Source organism: Pocillopora verrucosa, chromosome 1 (assembly GCF_036669915.1).
Source record: "Pocillopora verrucosa isolate sample1 chromosome 1, ASM3666991v2, whole genome shotgun sequence".
In the NCBI taxonomy this organism is placed as follows: domain Eukaryota; kingdom Metazoa; phylum Cnidaria; class Anthozoa; order Scleractinia; family Pocilloporidae; genus Pocillopora; species Pocillopora verrucosa.
Genome location: NC_089312.1, coordinates 21,227,762 through 21,242,345, shown reverse-complemented (window position 1 = coordinate 21,242,345; position 14,584 = coordinate 21,227,762). Strand labels below are relative to the sequence as shown.

The window sequence follows — 14,584 nt, the reverse complement described above, 5'->3', positions numbered from 1 at the left end:
AAATCTACATTGATGAAACGGGAAGACCTATGCAAGAGAGGATGAAAGAACACGAGAGGGATATACGTTTAGCCATTACCCAGACCTCCGCCGTTTCTGAGCACGCCAAAAAGACCGGCCACCGCCCGCTTTTGAACGAAGATAAGTTTATTGATTGAAACTCACACTTGTACAACAGAAGATTCAAGGAAGCTATCTACATAAGAATTCACCCTAATAACATCAACAGGGATAACGGAATCGAAATTCCTGAAGCATGGATACTAAAGATCAAGAATCACGAAGGGAGGCCGCTACGACCACCGAGGGAATAACTTTGAGTCAGGTCCCCCAGAAAACCAGAATTCACGGGAACAATGGGGATCGAAATCCGCCAATCGCACTAGATCGCCGTGATACAAATGGTAAAGCATGGGCATTCGGCCCCATAACCCGATGAAGACTAGCAGTAAACAGTCGAAACGTCGCGATCTACAACTCAAGTGACCAAGCTTATCATGAGACAAACTATTAAAAAGTTTATTAAAAACTTTGTTATACCGTGTTTGACCAGTTAATGAACTACAAGCTCGCTAAAAAAAACACGGATTTGATTTAGATTATTTTTAATTTTATTTGAGCGATCCCGCTGCAAATTCTCGTACAATACATATGGATAACAATACAAAATGGCCGTCGGGACTCATTCAAGTGTGACCACGACCGCTTAATAAGATTGAAAATTACAGTAATTAACGGGGGAAAAGTTTGGAACTTTGAAATCGACCGCTGAATACAGGGTGATCGCTTAATGGTGTCGCTTGCTATTGATAAGACTGATTATCACGTAAACTTCTCTAAGTTCGCGAACGGATCAAAATCAATGAAAGAATAAGAACCTTTGATATTAACGCAAGAAAGCAGGTGAACACAATTTTGATTGTTTTGAAAACCCAGCAATTGTTTCATGCAATATGGCTAACACAATTTTGACTGTTTTGAAAACCCAGCAATTGTTTTATGCAATAAGGCTCCCTAGGTTGTGAAATAATTTTATGACGTCTTCGGTTTGTTCCGAAATTTATTTCAGTATTTATTCTCATGTGCGTCATTGACGCAGAAGTCTTCTTTCTACAACACTTGAGAATCTCCTAATCTTGCTTGCACTGAGAGTGAGTAGTCTATTCATTCTTTTCTAAAAGCTCCAATCAGCGGTTTGGCACCCTCTTAGTTTAATTAAATTAGTTCTTGAATTGTTTTGGAAGGTTAGCGGGAAATGGTATAACTCCAGCTTGGAAGAATGATAGGAAGACCAGCCCTGTTAGTTAAGTTTTGGCAAGATAATGCGTTTGGTTTGTTTTCTAGACTACTGTTTTGTCACTCATTAAAGCATTACCATTCAAGTAATAAGCTGCGCGCGCACTGAATACACTTCTGGTTACGTCACAATTGAACAAAACAGAGAAAGACTCAACCATCATTTTGTTTTTCCGTGTTGCGACTTTCCACGACTCAGATAGCAGTTAGATCCTACCATTTCATTATGAACGAGAGTAAATCTCTGATTTGAATCGCGAGACACCCCACGATTGCAAGTGATTCAATTTAAACTGTCTCGGATACTAAGTGCTAATTGTCGTAGCAGAGAGTCGGCGCAGGAGCCCATACTTGATCCATTGTGGACTACCTCGCTCCACCTTCACCACAATTTCAACGATACATTGACAACCAAATCCTTGCTTTAGCTGTAGGGCAGAGATCAAAATAAATGCGACAATATCCTCCCTCCTTTTTCCCCTCCACCTTATTCATAGCACCACCTCACCCCTGTATGCTCTGAAAGCAAATTTCTAATCGCCATAGGTGTCCAATGGGAGCTTGACCCGGTTGGTAGTCACAAAGTTACCATCTGTGCTGGTGATAGTGTTACTTTCAATGCGAAGATTCACACCGACCAAGACTTAAACAACCTTAGCCATACTATATCTTGGAATCACAACGGCCAAGTAGTGACAGAGGGTTTGCACTTTTCTCTAGTAAAAACGTGGAACGAGACATCTCTAACCGTTCGCCGTGCTCTACCCTGTCATGTTGGATCTTACGATGCGTATGCCTCTTTTGTCGATGACGATAAAAACGTCTTCACCGATAACGCCACTTTTGAATTGGTGGTTGACGGTAAGAAAAGAATTATTTTTTGAGATTTTTCTCCTCCGTAAGTGAACTATCTATTAAACTATATATGAGTTGTATGTGACTTGGTAAAAATTATCAACTTTATTTCTTTCTCTGCATTATTACATTTCCAAACTTCCTCCCACACCTACACGTATCGAGTACTGATGGTATAAAATCATATTGTGAACTGTTATAATTATCAGTAATGAACTTTTATGTGTTTTCATTTCATAAGAAATGTTCTGTGCTCTTTACCACGAAGTAAATCCACCACTGCTTGACATTACATTTGCAAATAATTCAAACATTTGCATTTTTTCCCAAAGAGACTATCACTGAGGATGTGTTTTTTATTGTCTAAACTGAAAGGGGCAGACATTTTGGAAATAATTTAATAACATCGTTACAAATCAATTTTGCAGATCTCTTTTTAAACACTCTGGTCAAAAGTCCCGTTGAAATAAAGCAAGGTGATAACGCCCTGTTAAACGTTGAGAAATCAACTTCAGGCTCTTTGACTTGGACTCATCAAGGATATTTTGTTCGAAGAGAAGAGGATAGTCACCACATCTATTTAAATTCTGATAAAACCGAGTTGGAAATTGTTGCAGCAAGCCCAGAGATGGCGGGAATTTATGAGGTGTTACTGAAACAGGGCAATTGTGAGATACGTAAAGCAATTGAAGTACAGATAAAAGGTTTGTAGTTTTTCTTCGGTTTTTGATTGTTTAATCAAGTATAATTCGAACATTATTTTTGCAGAGTCGCCCTTTGAGGAGCAAAACATCGTGTTATTTCAAGACAAAACGTAGTTACATTTGTTAGTATTTTCCTCAAATACATGTCAAAGAGGCCACTGTCAAAAACACACTTAGTTTCGCGGAATTATGCAAACAGGATAGTAATCTTGAGCTTCCGCGAAATAATGTGCGGTAAAAATCTAATTCGCGAACCTAATGGTGTAGTTGTGAATCCCTAAGCTCGGGTAGTAAAACTGGAATTTCTCTAATCACTAATTTGAACGATCTGACAACACCATATAGCTGCACATAGGTATTTTCATCGGATGAGTGACAATTTGTGAATTCTGAACTATAATATAGTGAAACAGCAGTTCTTGAGTGGAAGCTCATCAAGAGGCAGAGCATTGACAGATGAATACGGGGGGAGGAGGAGGGGGTGGTATGAAATCGGAACTAATGATGATGAAGTTGAGAAAGACAATTATGATGATGAAGAAAATATAGAAAACTCATACCGTCCCAAAAGCAAACAAATCAACAGTATTCGTTGTGACGAAGGGCCAATCCTTGAAAAGTCAGCTATAGAAACTCTTTACGGTGGTCAAATTACATTATCAATTCAGTTGATAAAACTACATTATGACTGTAAATATATGAAAATCGTATACGTGCACTGCTTTTTCAGGCCTTATTTTCACTACTAGTTCAGTAGTGTTCATAACTGCGAGGAACGCTTCTATATTCAAAACTACGGTATCTTGTAAGACCCCCTACGGACGAAGCACCACATCTTTTCTAGAAACTTACCCCTTTTAAAAATACATATACCACAATTATGATCAGTTAGACTTCATATAGTTTACACCACGATCTGCTGGTAATTCCTTTAATGTTTTGAAATAGGTTGTTTTTCATTGTGGTAGTTGGATGATATTATAAGTTTGTTCTGTTGTCTCACGACACGCAATCATAATTCCGCGGTTTCAGAACATGCTAACGGAACCGAACACAAGCCGCTGTGGAGCGAAACAAAGCTTATTGACCGAGAAAACCATTGGTACACAAGGAAAGTGAAAGAATCAATTTACATAAGAAAAATTGCCACAACCAGTCGACCCCATCGCCTGAAGCAGACTTGCAGTAAGCAGTCGAAACGTTGCGTTCTGCATCAAGTGACCTTGTCGCGAGACAACAGAACAAACTTATAATACCAATTCCTTTAATCTTTACATTGAATAGTTTTTTTTAACCATAACAGTGTACAGATCATTAGAAAGAGTTGTGAATATCCGTCTTGCTCTGAGAAAAAGTCATCTATTCTGCCGTTGACCAACCATACCCAGAGTACGCGGACGACCACACGCACATAGGCGGTGAAGAATTTAAGGACTTTCCTTTATCCATCCATGATCACTTCAAGAAATACGAAAGCCATGATGATGAAGAATCTCCCGTTGTAAATTTCCAACATGTCGTGTTGAACGAACCCATTTACACCTCTCGAAAAAAAGTCATCTATTCTGCCGTTGACCAACCACACTCAAAGTACGCGGACGACCCGCACATAGACGGTGAAGAATTCATGTCCGTGAACGAAGACTCTGTAATAACTAAAGATAAACTTGTCCGACCTACCCATAAAATTCTAAATCTCGTTTCAAGAGTCTTATCGCTGCTTTCAGGAGAAAGAGAAACGTTCAGTGACGAGAGTGAGGATAAGCTTGTTTAATACAGTGACTAGCTCGGAACTTTAAGAAGCAAGCTATGATTTTTGCACTCTTTTGTTTAAGTTTTGTTGCAAAACGTTATTAAAAAGATATGCCACAATTGCAAAAATATTTGAGTGCCATTAGGCCTGAAACAAAGTCTTTTAAAGACGCCTCTTCACTCCTCTACCTCCACCCCTCTCCTTATTTTTGACCGTCGACCGCCCCCTTGGTATAAATTTTTCCTCTCCCCAGTCTTCCGCCGCCATTAAAATCAAAGATGGCGGCCATAATATTCGTTATGAAGTAAGCATTCGCTAGCCTAAATTACGCCTGCTCTGCAGGCTAGAACTCGGTTCTAATACTCTAAGGTCTATCGGTTGTTATAATATACAAGTGGTGCAAAACGATTACACACAAAGATACAAACACGAACATACAAGAGGAAAAAAGAAAAGAGAAAAAGACGATGTTACGGGGGGATAAGGTAACTAGCACTTGAAGTTCTCCTACTGGCCAACCAGGGTTGCTCGGTAGTTTTTTTAACTTCGCTCACGTCGTCTTCTCAATCTGAAATAAGTCATTATTTTATACAAGGTGTTTTCTATCCCTTTAGACAGTTTGCCTGTTTTATTTTGAGCTTGGCTCTCTCGGATCCTTGTGAAATGTGTCTTTGTTCTCATTGGCCGTTGTGGTTCATTCTGAATAAGGCAATCCTATTGAACATAGCGCTGAAAAGTACCACATCCAAACAATTAAATTCACTCATTCCACTGTAGAACCAACTCCATTTTACCCGTGAGTTTGTTTGCACCACTTATTTGTGGTCCGTAATTTGATTCTCAGATGTTTGACGGGTTCTCACATGACAATATTGTCAAAATCAAATTACCTTAATCAAGACAACACCTCTTCGGCAAAGCACGAATTTTTCAAATTAATAGAATAAACCCTGCGGTAATTAACTAAAGAGAAAAAAAGTAGAAACTTGCGCTCGCCTTTCGCCTTCATTTGAAAACTTTCTAGGCAAAACAAAATACGAAAGATAACTTCTTTTCCCATAACACCACGACTGTATTAAACTTTTAAACGAAAGGAAAAGAAATAACTTGAAGAATACGAACACTATGAAATATTATTCGAGCGATGAACCGGCGTGAGGGTTTTTAGGTGATGAATGCTAGAGTCAATGTTTAACCGAAACGCGATCAGTTGAATTAAAAGCTGAAGCTAGTATCAAACGACGGTTGGTAAAAAAAAAGTTTGAATTTGTTTTGGGTCTTGGCGTAAGAGAAAACCCAGATAAGACACGACTTACCTCCTCTTCTTTCTCTCTTTATAGTTCGCTTCTCTTTGTTGATGACCTCTTTCAGTCTGTTTTCCGGAGCGACTTTGTTCCTTCTCGCGTTGCTCTTCGCTAGATACACGCCTTTTTACTTATGCCCCTTATTGTTCTCTTTCGCGTTCCTTTCGCCGTATTCTGCCTATTTTGGCGTCCTTTCTAACTTTCTTTCTTGATTTCAATTGTGCCTTTACCTTCTCCCTCGCCCGTCCATTACGTAAAGGCTAAGATAGTGCCCGTGGTACAGTTGGCCGCGCATACTAAAAGTAGCAACTTGTACGGTCGTACAACCAAATTTTTTCGGCTTGATGGGTTACTACTATTTTGTATGGTTATGGGGCTACGCTGGAGCTCCGCTATTAATATCTAGTGCTTCTTCCGTGACTCTCAAAGAAGACAATCTCGTTTTCCTTAATGATGTCGGTGAAACCGAGAAATTGGGATGGCGATCTTTAAAGAGCCGAGCTAAGGTTATTCAAGAACAAATATGTTACGTTGACGTCTCATCGCAACGACTGCTAAGTCCCTCTGAAAGACATCGGGGCCATGTTCTCGACCCAGTTTCTTACTGGTCTTTAGCTGTGCGCGCCGTGCTCGACTGGCGTTCCGGTCCTCTTGCTAAATCAAACAAATGTTATCGGGGTAAGATAAACGCCATAGAATTCAATTGCGAAGTGCACAAAAGATGTTACTAAGCCTGGCGGAATCTTTTTCGATAAGATGCGAAGTTTTTGCTGACTGAATTAAATTAACCGATTAAAACTGCCTGTTAATCTTGTTCTGAGACAATCGCAAAATAATATACGCAACTCTTTCTCTATTTACAGAATGTACAACAAAATTCGACAGCACCTGAGCAGTTATACAAACACGGTTGTTCGCCTCAGGCTTAGGTACCATTTTTGAATACAATAATGCTCTCGATTTCGTCCCGGCGATTATTCAGCGATACTCACTGAGCCTGAGGCGAGTGATTGTTAACTATCAACTCAGTTGACCTAACGATGATGTAAAGGCACACGCGCGTGCGGATATACTATTCATTGCATCACAATTACTGGTAACTATTTGCTTGAGATAATTTAAAGTCCATGGTATAACGCACGAAATTAATCAAGACAATGAAGTTTCTTTTCAAGACGCTTACACAATTCATTGTTCTTGGTTTGTGTAAAGGTGAGAAAAAACCTTTCGTACTTACTTATAGGTTAGTGTAAATAGTGTAACTTTAGAAATGGTATCACCACTTTTCAATTGCAGGCAGAACTTAAATTACTGCTGGTGAATGCAACGAATGCTTTTTCAGAGAGATGAAAACAGCATTATGTAATTATCTCCTTTCCAATTTAAAGGATGCGAGACGTCTTATTAATTTTAGGTCAGTTTGTCCAATCATCCTTGGGCTTTTATGAAGAGACTTTACTTACGCTATGAATCATCATTTTATACGCGATGCAGTTTATTTTTATTTGAATAAATGACTTTAAGTGAGAGTCGGATATTCTTCATTTGCTCTGTGCTCGAGAAATTACCGACCATTGTGAGCACTCATTTAATAATAATAATAATAATAATGACAAAATACCAAGGAAACTACGAGGAAACTGCAAGGAATCTACCCCCTAACGGGAAGGCTTCTGAAATGTACGTTGCAAATTACCCCTCCCCCAACCTTCACTTCTATTTCGATGACCACTCTTTGCAATTCGCCTGTACAATATTCACCTTAAAATGAAAAACAGTTGATACTACTTACTATGGCTTATAAAGGGCAGAGTCAACAGCATAAACCATTTAGGCGCGGCCAAACACAGGCAAAATTTCAAAGCAACATCTTGCAACATTGTTGCAGGCAACGTATTGCACACTTTGGGCCACCCTGTGGCATCCAGTGTGGCAACATGTTGCAACATGTTGGATGGTGTTGGGTAAAGTTTAAAAACTTTCAAATATTTGTTGCTAAATTTTTGGATGTTGCAAGATGTGGCGCGTGTTTGTGCAGCTCCTTTAAAACATCTTACACATGTTGCATTAAAATGTGCCGTGCATTTGACCTTTAGACCGTCTTTTCGCTTGAGCTAGTAAACCCTACTAACATAAGGAATTTTTAAACTTCACCATGCCCCTCAGTAAATCGGGAAAACACTATTAGGCTTGGATTCTGGAGGTTGATTTTATCAAAACCGCTGCTTAGTGTGAAGCTAGAGTTGTGTTCATCTGGGAAACAAAAAGACATTTTATGGAGGGCTAAATGGTACCTTAAACTCGTCAATTGCCGAAATCGTCGATTAGGCAGCTTCGAACAAACTTCCAATTAATGAAGGCAAAACCAAGGCTCATCACTGACAAGCGTCTCCCCTCAAAGATCAATGCAAAAATGACTCTTACTATTAAAGGAACTGAACTCAAACTCGTTACCAGTGTTAAGTTGCTAGGTCTCGAAATTAACTCTGAACTCTCATTTACTTCCCATTTGAAGAAACTTTGTAAAAAGTTGTCTCAGAGAATTGACGTATTGAAAAAGATAAGATCTTGCCTGCCCATGAAACAAAGGCTGTTGTATTATAATACTATGATAAGATCTGTACCACATTATGTCAGTTCAATTTGGACTAGTTGTGATAAGGAAAGTTTAAGCCTTGCTTTTAAGCTACCAAAAAAAAGCAGCGAGGGTAATTTTCGACGCTAATAACCAGGCGTCTAGTGTTACGCTTTTTGATAGTCTACAGTGGCTTCCTTCTCAGGAAGTAGTGAAAATAGCTAAATGTTGTGTGACAAACAAACGCATCAAGGGTGTATTTTCCTTCTATATTGAAGACTACTTATGACTCAACAGTCAGCAACATAAACGTGTAACTAGACATAGTAATATGAACTTGGCAAAGTTCTTACCACCGGCACTTAATTCAAAACAACCGATTAAAACAAAAAGAGAAATATTTTTGCACTACGCAAACAAACAAATCATCCCTTTCAGGGTTAAATGCGAAGGTCATAGAGTAATCATTCTTAAGACCACAAATCCTGCCACATAATTTTTTGGTTGTTTTTTTTTTTTTCAATACAGGGTACTACGACATTTTGCCAATCGATAGCTCACCTGAAGTCTGCGTTGGCCGTACAGCTTCCCTTGAGACAAAGATTTTGGGCGACATTTTTGACTTAAAAATCCAATGGGAGAAAAATTTCGAACCCTTGTACGAAAACGAGCATTATCAAATTTCACCGGACGCTACAGAACTTTATGTATTCAACGCCTTACCAATTCACTCTGGAGAGTACCGTGTTTCTATCCTTAAAAAATACGCTTCCTGGCCACTGGCTACCGCCATTTTTCATCTAAAAGTTATTGGTAAGATCAGTGTTACTTAAAATGTATGTTCAAAAACTTTTTTCAGGGAAAACATCGCAAAGAGCTCTGTTGCGCTTTAACAGAGACTCGATGTAACTGCCATCTCGACCCTAAGCTCCCTCTTCCTCCCATCCATTTACTTCTCCCTCCTTCATTCTTTCTCTCCCTCCATCCTTCCCTCATTCCTTGCTACCTTGCTTGCTTCTTTCCCTAAATCCTCACCACCTCTTTTCTTTTTAGGCCTTTTTTATGCTCTTTTCCCTACTACTCTTTCCCCCCTTTTCCATTAGCCCTCCTGTCGACAATATCGTAAATTCTTCCTCAGAAAAAAAATCATAAGTTAGGGCTATTCCATCCAGAACATGATTTAAACGTCAGCGTTCACTTTACCAATAGTGTGCACTTCGTTACCTAAAGCACAACACCTTTCACAGACGACGACATGAAAAGTACTCTTTCTTATCCCCCTTACAGATGTGCACCTCGACGTTCTGGTCGACAGCCCTGTTGTAATAGTGCGTGGTGGCATAGCCATATTGAAAGTTAAGAAATCCCAGGAAGGAGATTTACAATGGAGGCATCATGGAGAAATAGTGCTAGGGTCTGAACCGCACTACACCTTTGTGAATCCTAGTAAAACTGAGCTGAAAATTTATAATGCAGGCCCGGAGCAAGCAGGAATTTACGAAGTTTTCATCAGAAAGCGTCAATGTGAGATACGTAAAGAAATTGAAGTGCGGATATTAGGTTTGCATTGTTGTTCTTGTCTTTGGTCTAAGACGGTTTTTAAAGGTTGTCTTTCTCGATATACGTTTTATCAATCATGCAGGTGGTTGGAAGAGTTTCAGCTCTCGTGAAGCAGGAGATAAAGTGGCCTGATTGGTCGAGTTTAGTTATTGGCCTTTGGATCACCTTAGTCGTGTGACTGGTTTATGAGGAAATTCTAATGGTTATGATTAAAAATGGTAATAGGACCGAGTGGAGTCCAATTCTGTCTGTAATCATACGAGTGATTAACAAAATGGACGACCGCAAAGCGGGAGTCCGATTTGTCAATCGTAACCATTACAATTTCCGAAAAAAAAAAAGACATTTAGGACAAACATCTTCACAAGGCTAGGGACAATGTCTAAGCAAAAAATTTGGAAATTTTCCAGTTTTTTTTTTTAGGGTAAGTGGTTGTTGCTATGGCTAATGTGATCAATTTTGTGATTGATAGATTTTGCTGGGTGGACTTCGTATGATTGGCTGCTTCGACTGTCCGATTACAAGAGTTCGATTACAGCCAACTGTCCAATTACAACTGTACAGAGTGATTAGTGAAAAATAAAGCAGGTCATCCACCCATCGCATTTGAGGAAATTGTGATGGTTATGATTGATGGTTAAAAATTGTAAATTTTTACGCCAAACGGCTAGGATTTTCTTGTCGTTTTACGACGAACAGTTAACCCATTGAGACCCTCTTGGTATTATAAAAGCATGTACAATATTGAATATAGGTGCAACACTCGCTCCTTTCAATGATAAAAGTGCAGAATCCACGCCAAATGTCCAGGACTATGCGTTTTAGAACCAAAAAAGTGTTTTTAAAAATGTCATCCTATCACTGCAGGAAGTCGCGTCCACATTCAGCCGATCAACCCTTTTAACGACGCTTGTGTTGGTGATAAGGTTTCCTTTAAAATTGACATTGTCGGCGATTTTAATGGCCTTGAGTTGCGTTGGTTACATGGCTCCGAAAGCATTGCGCAGGAAAATGAACATTATTCCCTGAAGGAAAAAAACACAGTGTTGGATGTACATAACATTTTACCTATCCTCGCTGGAGACTACTACGCCTACGTTGTTACAAAAAAGGATCAGTCAGTTGCGGACATGTTTCAGTATTCTTCATTTCTTCTGAAAGTTCGCGGTAAGATTTTAATATTATGAGATATTATGCGCATTTTTCTTAAACGCACCGCAGAAGGCTTTATGGCATGCTTATTGAATGGCCCAGCGTCAGTCAAAGTAAATACACTGTCATCTCCTCTCCAGGCATCTCCCTCACTCTTTCCCTCACTCTTTCTTGGATCTTTCTTGCAGATGTCGACTTAAAGACTCTTGTCGAGAGTCCCGTTGTGATGAAGCTTGGTAATAAAGCCACCTTGAAAGTCGAGAAATCAGAGTTGGGCACGTTGATCTGGACACATGATGGAGAACTCGTTGATGGCAAAAACCCTCACTATACCTTTGTGAATTCAAATAAAACCGAGCTGGAAATAAATGCCGCAAGTTTAGAGCAGGCGGGAATCTACGAAGTTTTACTTAAAGAGGGCGGATGTGAGATACGTTTAAAAATTGAAGTGCAGATAGAAGGTTTGTACTTTTTTGGCAATTACTGTGATAAAAAAAATTTTGTGAACATTTTTATCCGAGAAATAAAGAAGCCTAGACATTGCAAGTTTCGCGTAATTAAAAGAGTGCTGCTTTCTCGATGAAAGCTGCACTCTTATAGGCGAGAAACAAACGTCCTCAGACTACCAATGACCAGAAATTGAGATTACTATTTTTCCCTCTCAAATTCCTTCAACAAAAAACCCTAGGTCGTAAATTTTGAGTTTTCATTAAAGGACAGTGTTACATTCGAGCAGAAGTTTATAGATCTTTTTCTGATAAGTCTCTAAGGATATGTTAGGATCTGAGAGCCGTTGTGAACTTTCCGCAGAACATGACGAAAGTTATGTGTGCCGGTAAAGCGTGCTTTATTGACAACAACAAAAACCAAAAAAAACAAAACAAAAGAAAACAATACAATGGCAGAAAAACTATACGGGGCACCTCTCTCTTTTTCAGAACTTTTGAGAGATGACAGTGAGGGTGCAACGACAGGTTAGTGAAAATGAAAAGAAATTTCAAACTGTTCCGCATTGCACCTTTTTCTTTTTTTCTTTACTGTCGTTATTCATTGTACTTTGTTGATTCCTCACCAACGACCGTTTTGTTGACCATCAATAAAGACAGAGAAACCAAAATCTTAGGCATCCGTAGATACAACAAGACATTACGGTGGCAAACTGTGATTAGCACAGATCTGAAAGTCGATTAATTTTTTTCTCTTTAAAATTAATCAATCCGATTGAGTAAAAATCATCGAGGTAATATATTGTTTTAAACATTCGTGCGTGTTTTTTTTTTTCGGTTGTAGAAGATTCTAATCTTTTGGGATTCTTTAGAGGAGATTTTAGTAGTGGGTGGTACGTTGCACCTGCTGCACTTCTTGGATTGGTTCTGGTAGTCCTTTTGTCTATCGTTTGTTTATGCAGGAAGAGAAGGGCTGAAAAAAGGTTAGTTACGTTTTAATTTAGAGCGTCTTCTTTCACCTTAAATTTTTCCGTTTGTTTTATTTTCTGTTTGTTTACGTTTTTCCCTTTTTTTGTCAACACTCAGTCAAAGAACCTTTCATTAGGATAAAATGTAGGTTCTAAACAGCATTTACAACGGATTAAAACAGATTTGTATATTTTTAACCATTTCAGATGATATGTTCAAATATTGTTGTTTAGAGGTAACTTTTTCCCCCTTTTCCGACCGCGTGTACTGATGATAGCGTTCATATGTGCCTCTTTTATTGTCTTATCCGATTAAATGTTCTTATGACAGCGTTTAGAAGTATCTCTTATACCTATCCTTATCAGCTCTGAGACGACTAAGAAAAAGGAAGATCGCCGTGACGTTGAAAGAGGAAAATCCGTCCAGCATGTTGTTTTGACGGAGCCCGTTTACATGGTCCAAAATGAACCTATCTACGCATCCGTTGGCCAACCATATAACACTTACGGGCAAATCCAACCAATTACTTCAAGTCATCCTCATTCTCCTAGTCTAGACCCGTACGGAAGCAGATTGCAATATGTTCATACTTCACCAACTCATAAATCACGTATCGGTCCTCCCGTCCAACCCCCGACTCCAAGAGCTGAAAGTAATCTCAGTTCCAGGAGCGAATCTTATTACAACAGCCCCTAATTACTTCTGTTTCTCGTTCGTCCCTTTTTCTTTTGTTTGTTTGTTTTTTTTTTATCTTTTTCGTTATATTTACGTTAAGCAATTTCCATTGTTTTCTGAAGCATTATTAAACGACCATTATTGAGGAAATCTCTCTATGATTCTTTCGTTGCTTCCCTGTCTCGCTATTGCAGGCTTATGTGTTCTGTTCTGTGTCTTGGATGTACTTAGTGTTTACCTCGGGAATGAAATTCCTGAAACATGGGGCTTAGCCCTTAAAGGAGAGGTATGCTTCGGAAACCATATTTTGGTTATCTCTACCATTAGGAGGGATGCGAAAGAGTTTTCAATTCAGTGAGTGTAACCTGACCGCCTAGATATGTCTTTGAGTGTGATGGATATTTCACTATGGACAGCACCATTTCTTTCGCTTTTCTCGACACGTCAGTTACGAGGGAACCAGATAGACGCTTGATCACCAGTGTCTACAAAAAACCAATTCACACTGATCAGTACTTAGCGTATGATTCACACCACCCTCAATCACTAAAGCGCGGTATTGTTAAGTATTTGTCTGACCGGGCAAAGCGTCACGTGGCAAAACCATCAGTCATCTCCGAGGAAAAGAAACATTGCTCATCGGTTCTTGTTTCCAACGGTTATCCCTCCTCCTTTGTGCAGAAGGCTAAGAAAACAAGAAACTCCTCCCTAAGCAGAGAGCCTGTGACACAGTTCAACTCCACAGCACTTTTGCCCAATGTGAAAAGTGTATCAGAGCCTCTTCACTGTTGCGTACAACAGCAAGGCCTCCACGCAGTATTCAAGTCCAACACTACACTTAGATCGCATTTGGTACGACCAAAGGACACTTTCAAGGCAGCTAAAGAGGATAGCATGGTTTAAAGAATTCCCTGTGAAAGCTGAAAATCTACATCGGTGAAACGGGAAGACCTAAGCAAGAGAGGATGAAAGAACACGAGAGGGATATACGTTTAGCCATTACCCAGACCTCCGCCGTTTCTGAGCACGCCAAAAAGACCGGCCACTGCCCGCTTTTGAACGAAGATAAGTTTATTGATTGAAACTCACACTTGTACAACAGAAGATTCAAGGAAGCTATCTACATAAGAATTCACCCTAATAACATCAACAGGGATAACGGAATCGAAATTCAGTAAACAATCGAAACGTCGCGATCTACAACTCAAGTGACCAAGCTTATCATGAGACAAACGATTAAAAAGTTTATTAAAAACTTTGTTAAACCGTGTTTGACCAATTAATGAACACAAGCT

General features: G+C 39.4%; 1 protein-coding gene across 1 annotated transcript; it reads left to right on the top strand.

Moving 5' to 3' along the window:
• Window positions 1-13,697: 13,697 nt before the first annotated feature.
• Window positions 13,698-14,192, top strand: LOC136278172 (uncharacterized). Its single transcript, XM_066161577.1, has one exon. It carries the CDS (start codon window positions 13,698-13,700, stop codon window positions 14,190-14,192), a length of 495 nt encoding a protein of 164 aa, XP_066017674.1.
• The last annotated feature ends 392 nt before the right edge of the window (window positions 14,193-14,584 follow it).